The sequence below is a fragment of the Varroa destructor genome, unplaced genomic scaffold (assembly GCF_002443255.2).
Source record: "Varroa destructor unplaced genomic scaffold, Vdes_3.0 BEIS01000003.1, whole genome shotgun sequence".
NCBI lineage: Eukaryota > Metazoa > Arthropoda > Arachnida > Mesostigmata > Varroidae > Varroa > Varroa destructor.
In genome coordinates, this window is record NW_019211456.1 from 26,998,372 (window position 1) to 27,012,613 (window position 14,242).

The following is a 14,242-nucleotide window of genomic DNA, read 5'->3' on the forward strand; positions in this document are numbered from 1 at the left end:
AAAGGAGCATAGACCAGGGAAGGCCCGGTTCTATGATGCGAGCTAGATTTGTGGGACCTTTTCAGGTCCAAGGCAGCTGAAAAAGTTCGCCTGCTTCGGAGAACATTGCCTATCCTGCCTGGACCAGACCGGGCTGGCGAAATACTCTGACATAAATGGCCTCCGGCCGGGATAGTTCGGCAGTGTTGTACGTCAGATGGATGTGAACGTCTCGCGGCACCCCAGCAACAGTACCACTGATGTAAAATCAAAGGCTGCAGTTTACTTCCATGGCAAGTCATTAAATCATGCACACTGAAGGCACGCGGACTTTAAAATTGCGATGGAATAATGCTCACAACATACAGTCTACGTGCAAAGCGTTCTTGGACACTAGCCGCTATTGCTTGCCAATGCCTCTTAAAGGATTTCATTGTCAACCTTTTATTTAGAGGCCGCAAGGCTATCAAGGTCAGATAAAAGCCCCTACGCCATCTACGACGAATACCGGGACAGTGCTGGTTCGGGTCGAAAAAAAACAATGAAACATTGATTCATTTTACTGCTCGATGACTGACGGTTATTGTTAGTGGGTGCGCGAGCATAAAAGATATAGTGATCGAGACCTCTAGTCAACGAAGCGTTTGGCCAATTATAAGTAAACTATGCATATGCCGGTATTCAGAATACTATTCGTTATACAGGAGGAGTCTTTCGCTGGGTTCAGCCTAAAGGGAAACGGAGGAAAATTCAATTGTTCGTACTGTTTTTTGTGGCGCCAACCATAAACAAGCTTTATGCTTCAAGGTATAATCTATTTCCTAATGCTCAAAAACATGCTAATATAGAACGGTTCGTGGCTATCTAGCAATTAGTTCATTCATGCATGTACCTTTTGCATATAAGTTCTTCAAAAAAAAAGCAAGTATTCTTTAAGCTAAAATAAAAATGACATATTTTTTAATTAGTTAAACGAAGTGCGTCCTGAAGCCAGCCACTTCAACGCATTTATGGGCCATACTATTTTTATCTGTTACATTTGCGCAGTAATGTAGGGGTGAACGCGCGCAATTTGACGTCTATAGCACAGGAAGCCAATCGTGCGTTTTTCCTCAAATTGTTTCAGTTACTTGATTTATTAACATCAGATTTTAAGTGACCGATAATCTGGTTTCTATTATGCCATGGAAGCGAAGACCGTATACGTCAAATATGATCATTAAAGGAAGCATCGCCGGTTACACCACCTTTCATGGTTCTCCTCGATCAATGCTGTTTCCTATCTTATTTTAACTGTTAACTGCAGATAACGAGGCGGTGTTTTATGCTATATCCGTCTATTCATCCGTCAGTTTGCGGTCTCTTTTACCCTTTACATGAAATCGAAGCCAATATAGAGTTCAACGGTCTAGCTGACCTCATCCCAGTGACTCACACGCTCGACGGATTGTGGCTTTACAACCTATTGTTTTTCGTACCCCCCGCCCCCCCTCCCGGGGTCCTCCTTGCGCGAATCAGTTGAACTAAAAAAACGCTGCCTTACTATTGTTGTAAATAACATACGAAATCTGGTCTCTTGACTTTCGCTTTGTAGGTGGCTGCGCCTGTGGTGATGTTTCTTCCTGCCTTTGATTTTTAGGCTGACCTAAAAAAACTGTAACAGACGAGCAGAAACGTGAACGTGTGTCCGTTCCCTTGTGTATCTCGACAGATAAACACGAAATCATAGTGTACATGTGTAAGCAGGAGGCCCGTGCGAGAGGAAAGCGCTGCAACGACAACAATAATAATAATGCAATTTCTAAGCTAAGACCATGGTTGAAACTATCATCGCACAGACCTTTACTAAAGATGAAACAGCAAGAGTCGCTTTACGTCTTTCCATTCCTTTTACTACTGCTTCTTCAGCCCATTCTATTGTTGGTGCCAATAGTAGTTCTTCTTAACTTGTTTTTCGTTCTGCTCTGGGTGTCGATCGGGGGAGCGCTGCTCTTAACAGGGCTGGTCCTGCCATACCTATCGACGAGAACAGCCGCGACCGCCAAAATCGAACATAGGGTCTAGCCTGACGGTGGCGAAAGTGGGCGTGGTTTCCGAGCCCGCCCCCCGAGAAAACTGCTAATAGAACGCCCGACCCAAGATTATCACCGCAAAGTGCTTTAGCGGCGTTTAGGTGACTCTTTTCGCCGTCAGTGTTCCCCTGCATCATTGCATCTAACGTATCTCTGACTGAAACTAAAAATGACAGACAGTATAACACCGTAGAATATCAGGACATAGAAGCCGACGAAAGCTGCGGAAAACCAAACGAAAAGAATGTGCGGATTCATGTAAATGAATGGACAAGAATAGAAACAGGACAGCAGCGAAGGCAAGTATTGCAGGTAACTGTGAAAAGAAAAGATATGGAAATATAAGGGAAGATATCGGCGAAATAACTAGACGAGGAAAGTCGAAAAATTACAACAGCACCGAACGGCGTTGGATTTGCGAAAATCGAGTAATGATACGTTAATAACAGTTACTTGTGCCGCTACTGAAAAGCATCTTTCTGCTACGGCTACATACCGACAGAATTAACTAACGCCGAGCTTGCCACTGTGGGGCAATTACAACAGGTGTTACTCTGTCGTTTTCGATCGACAGTGCCCTTGATGTGGCACATCTAATAGCTAATTACAGTTTATGCGTGTAAAGTTCTTACCAACAAAATAACGCTAATATTAACCGCATCTCTTTATTAAATATACGTACATTTTGTAGTTTATGTATGTAAGCGAACATTCTTCTGAGCATTCATTGACAAAACGGAATGAAACGTACTCACCACTGTATTCGAATGATGGGGCGAGAGGCCACACTGTCCCAGATCACCTGTTTCTTTAAATTTTCATAAAATGAGTGCGGTAGTTACTTACCTATTCATCTGGACAGCTGATCAGTCGCTGCTGTGCTCTGTAGATGTAATGGGCTAGGGGACCTACATTTCGGCTTAGAGGGAAAACACTTGTGAAACCTTTATATTCTTACTGTTCGTAAGTTACACCCTGGCTAGTAAATTGCGTCCTTATAGGGAACATGATATATTGGCTTTGCTGATTAACTCGGCATGGGTCTTCAGGAAGGGCATAGATCCTCAGTGTTTCAGACATTTACGTGTTTAATTAAGGAAATGTTTATCGTTGACTACAGCAGATGGGGCGGCATCAGTTGACTATTGAAACGGTTGTTAGGCAGACTGTAACTCACGGAGTTCTCAACAACAATGAAGGCAGACGCTTACTGACCCTCCGCTAGCCCAAAACACGATGCCACCTTACGCAACGTTTCATATCGTCAGCTCAAGGAGACTAACAAGCTAGCTTCATGTGCTCTGATAATAAATAGCTCCGTGCTTCGGGACTCTCTCTTGCAAGCTTCGTTGCACAGTCTTTCTTGATAGCCAACGAGCCAAAACCCATGGGCTGTAACCGCAAGGGCATTTCTTAAGGATTGAACATTTCCAAGGAGTGGGGTGACAACCGAATTCGCCTGGGAGGATAGCTCTTCGTTCCTTTATACACAAAAACGTACATAATTCGGACTTACAATGGACGTGGAAGAAGGAAAGCTAGGGCAAAAAAGGTTTTTAAGAAAGAAGGACATTTCAGAATGAACGACCTCAAGAAGGCAAGAAGCGTTAACTGCTGGGAACCCGGCAAAACTATCATCGTGTTCCTGGGATGCATGATGCGAGTAAAGGAACTGGTACACCGAACAGCGTAGAGCCTTTTAGAGATTAGTCGGCTCAAGCGAGCCCAGTCTTAGAGAGTTAGCAAATCCTCGTTCCTCAAAGCTCTTTAGACCCAGTACATACACGTATATATATAGACACACACACACACGCGTGCATGCATATGTACATGGACACAGGGAGCAAATTTTACGGACGGAGGGCTGCCACTGTTCTGCTGAACTCACTTCATTCTTTTGCGGCCACTTCCCTCGGTTAAGGCCGATGGAGCCTTTGGTAGCGTACAAGACTTCCACCGATACCAGGACCAACATTTGGTAATGCCGAAAGCGAAAAGCTCGTTACTGCTCGAACTTCTGACTGAGTTGAGAACTTTCACCTGAGAACTAACGAACAAAGTTGGGAATCAACGCGAGAAGAAGTTTTTCCCAGCCACAGCAACTGCAGTTGTAATTGCAGTTGTTTTGTCTGGGAACAAATAAAACAGCCCGTTTGATGTATACTCAGTCGTAATGGTGGTAGAAACAGTGTTTTAGGTGCTAGAATCGGAAAAAGGCAGAAAATTCAGGAAACATTGTAATGGTAACACTCTGCCAAAGTTGCATTAGATAGTGGAGGTGGAAGAAGTGGTTACTCTAGAAAACATAATGTACAAGCACTTAAGGACACTCAATTTAAAAGTTCAAAATGGGTAAAATAATGATGTACTATAGAAGTATTGTTCTCTAGAAGCTTTCGTACGCATAGTGTAGTCGTTTCTTTACATTTAAGGCCTTTATTTTGCTCCGGCCGGCTGATTTTGATAGCGGTTAGTATTTTTTTTTGCATCGGCACAACTTCAGTGAACCGGGCAGAAGCTACTTGCTGCTCTAATTGTTCCGTATCAATTTGTACATAGCTGTATGGATCAAATCGAACTTTATGATCTATTAGTTCATAATTTGACATTATTCAACGCATGTAGCATTGTAACTTGTTTTGACGCTATCTCTTAATTGTACAGTTTAGTGTTGTTCATCCCTCCTACATAACTTGACGCTGTGATTAACGTTAATAATTAAAACGACGCAACAATTCAATTTGCCACACGCACGAACTGCTCCTGTATAGATGCTATATATAGTCTGTAGCCAATGGTCTTTCATATGCGATTGCCTATTCCTGAGGGAAGCCTGTGTAGTTTCCGTGTCCCGACATTGTCGGTTCGACATGGGACGACATCAAAGAACGTTGGGAGTTCTTGGTTCATGAGAGCATTAAAAAGAAGCCAGTGCTTTATCATTGTTATTATTCAACTCCCGACCATTTTAGAAATAACAAGTTAACGTCGTCATCCGTAAGAGTAGATCTTAACTAAAAATCATGTCGAAACAGCAGCTGGCTTGTTGAAATGTATAAACACGGCCGCGTACGATAGATACAACGGTCTTTGATTATTGGCACTTTGACAGACCGCTGCAGCTGTACTCGGTACACGTACAGAAAGGAGTTCGAAAACATTCGCCTTAAGCTAAACGGTCAGAATGACTTTGTTATTCATGGTCCCCGTTGCGACGACCGCGAAAATCAGACCTTGTGGGGACAGTGGTTCAGGAATCTGTTACTGCGTTGTACTACACCAACCATATTTTCATCTACGAGAAAAGATACTTGCTGAAGATTTCACAAGCTTTACGTTTCGCGCATTTAAACTAGAAAACTGTGACCGCAAGTAATCTTGACCTTTGACGCACGCCTATGCATCTCGCATTTAGAGAGTTGTACAAGTTTAACAGCAAGGAAACTGCAATGAAACACTTTCGGCAAATAATCTAGCCGCAAGTAAATCTAGGGGCCTTCTCTTAATAATGAAACGAAAATAAAAAGTGGCGCTTCGAGTCTGATGCTGAGCTGGCCAGTGTCAAATTTTGGCTCAGATTATGATTCCTTGCCTACACTGCGGTCGGTCGTCTATGTATACTAAAATTGCCACGGAAGATGATGAAGATCTTCGAGCATTGGAATTATGGACGAAAGCCCGAAACGGCTAGAGCGTCGCTGGAAAATTCGTAATGATTAAATTGAATATTAAGTCGGTTTGCCCAGTAGACGAGGCCGGTCTATTGGGCAGACCGACCTAAACTTCGACAATATCCTGCAGATGAAGATACACGACCCGACAGAGCATTGTCAACAAAGAAAGGGCACAGGACCACTTAAGTCGGAAATGGATATTATTATTATCGCTCGCCTTCGAAGCAGCGAAAATACGAAACTGATGGACGACGCGTATCGGCCTTTTTCGTTTAAAATTTTTGCGCACAGAAAATGCCGCAAGAGGCTGAAGAAGAAGGAAAAGCACAACGGAGTAGAAACCTGTGTCTTTTAGGAGAAATTCAGCTGCTGAGTAGCACACGCTTGGCGCGAGGTGGGCTTTAGAATTCATCTGCTACTGCAGCAGAAACCATTGATTAATCTTCAGAAGATGTTATCCTATAATGGTGAATCGTGAATCGACTCGGGGGGTACGCAAAATTGTCTGTTCAATATGCTTACAATGCCCTTACAAGGCTAAATTTATCGTCGTTCTCCAGGAGTGAGTGGTAAAAATCTGCTTTAAAGATGAATGGTGACGAATCGTAGGAGGTCACGCAGTGTACCCTGAATGTATCAGAAACATAGATATATTCTGGTCACAATCTAATATTATTACAGTTCGACGACACGAACCTATATAGTGTTTCTCGCAATATTCGAGTCAGAATAATTTGTCTATTAATTTCCTTAGAGAATCACAATACATCCCTAGAAAAAAAGAGAAACTAAATACAACCAAAGGAAAAAAAACAACAACAATTTTAAAATGAATTTCTGATGAACTTATATTGATGCTGTCAACGCTCCAGCTTTAATAGTTTGCCGCATGTTTAGCGCTAATAAAGATGCATTGTAATGCATAGCTTTTTTTTAATTACAGCAGAAAGGTCCCATGACGCACCAGGCCGTCGCGTGCGCTTGAGGGGAAGTTGGACCAAAGTTACTTTCACCCTCCTAAAATCGCCGACTGGGTTTTGAAGCAAATGTGGCATCAAAGTAGGCGTTATTGATCTTGTCCCTCATGCATATACCTATCTAAGCTAGATTTAAAGTAATTAAGTTTTTTTAAAAATATTATTAAGTTAAAATATCTGCAATTGTTTTGTTGTGCGCTATGGACTACTCTAATTAGCAACTGTGCAATGTTGAGCTGCATGTTTGTATATACCCCTTTGTAATAAGTAAGGATTTGGAAATATCTCAGGTTGACGAGCCATATAACACGTAGCATGAAGTTTACTCTTACGAAATATTTTTTTCTATAAAAAAAATAGTGTAATAGGGTTTTCCACTAAAGACTTTCACCTGTTGAACCTGTAATTTGTTTTTTCGTAGATTCCAACGTACCCTTCGGTACCCCGGTATATTACATACATATTTCCCATACTTATAAAATAAAGAAGACAGTTTTTAACTACTTGAATTAATCGAACCCTTATTGAATGAAGTGAAGTCAATATATTCCGATTCGAGGTTCAGCCAAAGATTGATAAGTGTGATGGTTGTTTCTAGCCTGAAGCGACCACTAACCCCTATACTGCAAATACGTCACGCCATAGCACACAGCCTAGGTTAAACTGAGTTCTTTAGTTGTAATGAAAACAATAAGGCAATCCTGTACGATACAGGGGAAACTCCTAGACGGATCACTATCTAAGATAAACCCGGATAATTGCTGAACATTTCATCGACAAGATTGAGTGGGGTTAGAAAACTAAATAAAACCAATCATCCTCCATCACTGTTTGAATATGTTTAAATAGTGCTCGTACCTCGCTACTTTTATTGAAAACGTTGAATAAGCTTTGCTATTGTTTAGTTGAAAGCAATACTTCCTTTTGTCATTTATATATTTAGCGAAAAGCACGTTAAGAATGTGACACACCAGCTCCAGGCATTCCCGGTCCTCTCTGCCTGTCGTTCAACGAAAAATCGTTTCATGTTGATGACAATGAATCGATATAAAACTCCTTGGAACTCTAACAAAAAAGAAGAACCGAAAACGAAGGAACGGTTTCCAACAATTTAGTCAGCTTAACGACGCTCCATGTCCGCGCGCGTCGTCAGCCCAACTGTTTTTCATCAAATGTCTTTCTCAGCGCTTTGGGTTTCGAGCGTGTTCGAGCTTTAGAGTTACTGCAGCGACAACCGCAGTGGTCGCACCACGAAGACCTCAACTTTGTGGGACTTGGAACTGAACAAAATCAACCCTGTGTTCAATACGACGTAAGCAACCAGTTCGTGACAACTCTGACAATGATGTCGTATCTCGTTATCTTCAAAGTGACGTCTTGGTCGCTTAAATGGAGGTACGTATTCTTGCTTTGCCTACCTAGACAGAACAGAAGTGGCTAAGAAGCGCAGTCACTTAATGCAGGGTCACGCCGCGTTTACGTATGAAACTGGCACCCGAGGTATACGTACTGCGGTGAAGGGGATATAGTGTGAAGTGGTGTATTGCTTAGCGCTCCGTACCTTTCTGTTCTACACTCCTCTCGAACCGGGAATTTGAGTTAAGCTACTGAACTTAGCGGTACAGGGAACGCCTATATATAGAACGCTCATAGAGAAATACAAAGTGGAACAAAGTAGTCGTCTGCACAGTAGAACTGATTCATGATTCGTCTTCATTTACTGTCACCGCGTCAGTTTTTTCTTTATCGGTAGTCGTTGTTGTCGAAGTAGTCATCGCCGTAATGTATTACCGCTCATATGTACCCACGTATGAGCTAGCTAACTGCGACGCTCATTTGGGTCGAACGAAAACTGAAGGTAGTACAAGCAATCGATAGCATAAGCGACGCCGATAGTGCGGCTACTTAGTGAATGGAGCACCTTTCAACTGCTGAAAGAAGACTGAAGCCAAGGAAAGATCAAAGTTACAGAGATAACGGGATGAAGCTAAGGTAAAGGCATGTATAACTAACTAATCGTAATTGGCGACCAGTTACTTCATAATCTACTATGAGTACTACAGTGATTTACAGTTTCCAAGACAATTAGTTTGGGTTGAGTGAAGTTAACCTGCGATATATTATTGTGCATTGTCTGTGCTTGGACCCTTCCCAACAAGTGGGGGCCTCAAAACATATTCATATTCGGGTTCTCCCGTCATGACTACCTAAATAATCTGTTCTATTGTACAATGGATAAGCCTAGCAGGCGGATTCTTTCGGTATTTTTTTCCAACGCTTTTTTGGCACAATATGATTCCCTTCGTAGAGATTCTGCTACTTTCCCAAGCCAAAGCTTAATTAAGAGTGAATTGATCTAACACGGACTTCCTATCCACAAATGTACATGCTACTGCCCAGTCTTTCGTTTCAAGAGGGGCCGTTGTGTATTGTAGAATAATTGTTATTTTGCGGATGCCGACAGCAATCGTGGTAATCCTAGTCGTCTGCCACGCACATGTTTTTCGTTAATAGCAAATCAGCCTTCGAGCACACTGAATACCTACTGGCAGAGTTCGGTTTCAGCGTGTTTATCCTGCCGTATCGTGACGGGATACTACCGAACTCTAAATTCGTTCGGTCTTTCCTCTGTGCGTAAGTATGTTTGTCCAAGTCCGTGTCGATACAATGGTAGAACGAGCGGTTCCACTCGGATGAGACAATACTGGACGGTTGAACAGGCAAAATCCGTATAGTGGGGGGTCTCAAAGTATTGATTTCACCCCGATAGCGGCTTTGTCTGAGGCGCTGAAAAGGTTGGAGAGTGGAAATTGCTTTCATTGTGTGCTAAAAGTTTCCAAGACGACCCACAGCGCTTAGCCAGCAGCGCTTTTGGACAAAATGAAAGTAAAGCCAATTTTTTTGTTCAATCCAGTGGCCACGAATTGGAATACGAGCAATGTTTGCCATTTGCCTCGTTGGCAGTGACTTGTCCAACAACGTCAGCCGAGAATAGAGCTATTTCCTTCGGGACGTCTGATCTGCGAAATAGCTTCGGGTTCTATTAAACTGAGTAAAATGCTGAAGGTTAAGCAGCCGGTTGTAGGGACTGTATTGGTTGTAGAGAATGAGAACTTCCCCAGACTCACCCCTATTTCTAATTACCATTATTTAAGGGTATTCTGACTAAGCGATGGGTTTCAATTGGAATGATTATGTTTGACAACATTGCTCGTTGAAACTGTTTTATTCCTCTTTCTAGGAGATAATATTATATATTCGAAATACTTGACGGGCTGAGCAACGTTTGCAAAGACAGGATTTAAAGACAACTAGTAATAACGATTTATGACTGACTCAGTAGTACCAATTTAGTTTTTCTAATGTTTCAACAGAAATATTTCTGTTTAGGGGTTAGCGCAATACGGTTTCCCATTTCTGAGATTTCAGCATCCTCGATTTTGTCCATGATGATGGCAACTACCATTATCGCCGGTTGTTATTTTTCTACAGCGCAGTTGACGCCAGTGGCTTGAAATGCACGATCAATTCTGCAGCAGAGGGTTACACAATTTGGTCACCCCTCAAAGTAAGATGGTTAACCACTTACCTAATGAGACCCTTAGGAAGATCAGCCATATACATTCCATTATGTGTTTATTATGATGCATGTATTGACTATTCTAGAGATACGATGCCATTACGATGACGGTAGATATATGCGTAATGATTGCCATATGCATCTAATTTCATGAACTTCAGTATAGCACTTTTTAGTCGCTTGAATTTGAAAGTCATGATTTACCGGACATATTTAAAAATTAAAGGTATGGCTTCATGTAAATAAAGTATATCGTTGTAGATAAATATCTCCGCTCCGATCGCTGAACGAGCAACTGACTTTGCCGTATACGTGCTCGCATGTTTCCGTTAAGATACCTACATTTTTTAATCTCCATAGATGTAAATAATTTCGTATGTATTGTTTTCGAATTGCTCGTTCGTGGCGCAGTTGTTATGTACACACATTATGCATCAAAGAAGACACGCATATATATATATATATACACATACATAAGAGGTGTTGACGGTTTTCAGCGAAAATTTAAGTAAATATTTTTATATTTTGAAACAATATTACTAAATGAATTATGATTTTGACCGATAGTCTTCTGTCATTTTTCTGATAACACCATAATTTAGTCACTGTACAACTTCTGTATCTTCTGCGCGAAAAATTCTGACAAGCGATTCTGGCGTCTTTCCATTGAAACTAGATTAATACCATTAAGAGGGTTCTGCAAAGATCGAAATAGGTGACCACCTGGTGGTACGATATCTACACTATACGGCAAGCGCATTGAAGTTTTCCATTTGATTTTAATCCTCTCAATTTTGTATGCCATCCGGCATTGTGGTAGTGAAAGAAAAGACTTGTACTGTTCATTTGTCCAGTCGTTTTTTTTTCGATGGTTTGTTGTTGTCCTGTTGCTTTTTGGTAGCGGAAACCTGAATCAATGGTTTGTTGCCAGGCAACAGCAACCTATAACGCGCCATTTCTTTCCAATCCCGCCGCACCCATTGCCCCAACTTATTTGGCGTCAGTCTGGGCGTTATTATAAATTGTGGAATGCATTTTTTAATTTGTTTCTTCATTTGCACATTGTTGCCGTATGTGATTTTTATCGACCGTAATAAACCGCTTCAGAAGTGACTCGATTTCGATACGTTTGTGTGGAGTTTCGCAGACGAAAATACGGCCGAGCCTTTTTTGACCTGCCAGCTGCCGTTCAGTGGTTAAAACCGTTTGATAGTAGATACTCAGTTCCTTGGCGATATAATAGTTGTTCACAGGTTCATCTCATTCAACTTCCGCAATAAAAATTCATCAACTTTTTCCGTAACTGGTCGACCACTATGAGGAACATGTGAAGTTCTCAGAACGAAAACGGCGGCACTAATCTTAATGGGTCTGGGCAGTGTATGTGCCTTTATAGTAAAAAAAAATTGTCAAATAGAGCAAATCTTCGCGGACGTTTCACGCATCTTCTGAATAAAGGTATTTCAATAATTTAGTCACGTCTACATTTTCGACAGCTTTTATGTATGCATATATATGCGTACATTATACTCGACACCGTACTACTAAGCGATCCTTACACAATATTGTTATTGTTTGGTTAAACTGAAGACTGCGGGATCTTCTGGGAATATTTTAAGCTGTTATTTATACCATTTCTCATTCACAAAATGACGTCAAAGTTTGCCCAAAGAAGAAATGTATCTACCTAATTAAGATTCTGTACAATCTATGTTACGACGTAGTAGATCTGTCGTTCAGCTATAGCTGTATCACTTCTTATGAGATCCAAGTAACAATTCCGCTAATTTCATTAAGGAAGTTCATAACTCGTCGAAACTAACATAAATCGAAAATGAGTTTATACCTATTAGCTTTTCTCATGAAGCTCTTTTCAGTCTAAAGCACTTATTGGCCTTCCGTAGGGGAAAACCCGTTAAATGCATTTACGATTAGTTACACCAGTCGCGTTAGGGCAGGCCATTGGATTAAGACCACGTGCCCAGTACTCACACAGAAGGAACCGCAAAGTGAAGTGCTGATACGAAATAACTAATATATACACTGCGAGCCATGGTTACCTATATTATTCTGCATCTCGCATTTTGAATGTTTCCCTCCGCTCGCATTCGGCGGTTCGGTTCCCTATATGAACTAACAGCTTATTGTAAACGGCCGTGCTAGGGGTCCTTGTTACTAGGCTCATTTATCCTATCACTCTTAGGGGGGAAAAGCGAGCTGAACATCAGTCACACTGGTTACTGCAGGAATATAAGTGACACGTCGCGGAAAAGGATGCGTAGGTTCCCAAACGGCGTTGGTCAATATCTACTCGGTGTTTCATAACCAGACAGTACGCACATTAGCGTCTTTCCTGTGGCGGTCCATCTGTTATATATACTGCGGGGCTATATAGCACAAATAAATTAGTTGCGTATTATTTACTTGGCATAATAAGCTAATTGAACTGTGTAAATACGTTTAGAAATAAGTTGATCTTCCTGTCGCTCAATAAACCTAATGATCCTCCCCTTGCAGGAGCAGCCATGGTGCCCATCACCGTTGGCGGGTTACTTCTCGTCACATCTAATCTGCCAAGCATTGCAAAAAACAGGTTCACAGTCACGTTTCTAAATATTCAATGAAGCTCGTCATACAATGCATTGGTCGTTATCGTAGAATATTGAGCAACATAACTAACTGAGTCCTGGTTGTGGACGATCATTCAGTAATGAATTCATTGGATATAGTAAGTTGGCCATGAGAGTGATGAGTCCAGCTAAAATCCCAAAAGCAAGCGAGCTTAACGGGTATGTAGTGTGGAGCTATCTCCGTTTATTAGGCGATCGTATTGTAAAATTAGTACCCGTCCAATATGCTTGTAAACATTTTCTATTTACTGATTCATGTCATGCAATATATGTCTTTGGCAAATTGACCCTACGATCCCTGTCCTGACCAAGCAGAGATTCAGCTGCCGAAATCACTGGATCGTTCGAACGACATAGACAAATTCCAACTTTTGCTTGTTCTACCCTATTGAATATGACTCGTTGTTTTATGGCAGTGAAAATTGTTTGGGAAAGTATTATCCTTTCGACATGATGCAATCACGAGGGGATTAACGTGCCCCTCGGGGCACATATAAATTCAAACTATAGTTGATGTGCGAGCAGTCTATAACGATAGAGAATATTCACCAAAGTATTTCTACATTTACATTACTATAATGCCATCTACCGTTATTGGGTCATGACGGTCATGTTGGGGTATACGATTACCGTTGTAATTTTCCAGCGATGGTAACCGGTCCTGTGTATGCATCCGTCCACTATTTCGAATACTCATCACTAGCCACCGCTATACGAAACTCACGTGTAGACTTCGTGCAGTTTCCTTTACATGCAGATGGTCAGAATTAATGTGTGATCAATAAAAAAAGAAAAACACGACTGCTTAGATTGTATTGAAAGATAATATTTTTCAGTAATACATCGTACAAACACTACTATGGACATAGCTCCCATTGTTCGACATATCAACTGTATATACAGGCGATAGCAATAGAGAACTAGGTCTAGTGACCGAAGCAATCAGGACTCGTGTATTTTTTTTCAGAGAAGGTCGAGGCTCCATAGCGCTCGTGAATTTTTCTGAAACCCATTATACACGTGTATTGGAGGAGGTTATGGGATGAGCTAGGATTGCTCGCGGCTTACAAACCATTAATTGTTTACAAATGATTTATTTTTCTTAAGTGAAGTGACTGGTTATCGGATCACCGTGTGTATCTGGACGCTAGTTTCATTGTCGACCGTACAGTTCCTACCGCTTTCTTGTAGTGCGCGCTGAAGAAATGAAATGAAGTTACTAATTTTAATTTTTAATGATACTCTATCTATTTTACATTACCATAGCAATATTATTTTGTATTAATACGATTCAAGTCATGATCCTGGTTGCCACAAGATTGGTACTGCA

At 41.4% G+C, this 14,242-nt stretch overlaps 1 protein-coding gene across 4 annotated transcripts in view; it reads left to right on the top strand.

The window, feature by feature from the left end:
- Positions 1-14,242, top strand: part of LOC111246806 (uncharacterized) — a 92,449-nt gene that overhangs the window by 63,041 nt on the left and 15,166 nt on the right. Inside the window, exon 1 of one of the 4 annotated variants that reach the window (XM_022797010.2) lies at positions 8,077-8,097. The exons of the other annotated variants lie outside the window; for them this stretch is intronic. Within the exon in view, the coding sequence (XP_022652745.1) occupies positions 8,092-8,097 (6 nt within the window). The 5' untranslated portion in view covers positions 8,077-8,091. Of the gene's footprint in view, positions 1-8,076; positions 8,098-14,242 lie in introns of those variants that run through there. 4 annotated transcript variants of the gene reach the window in all.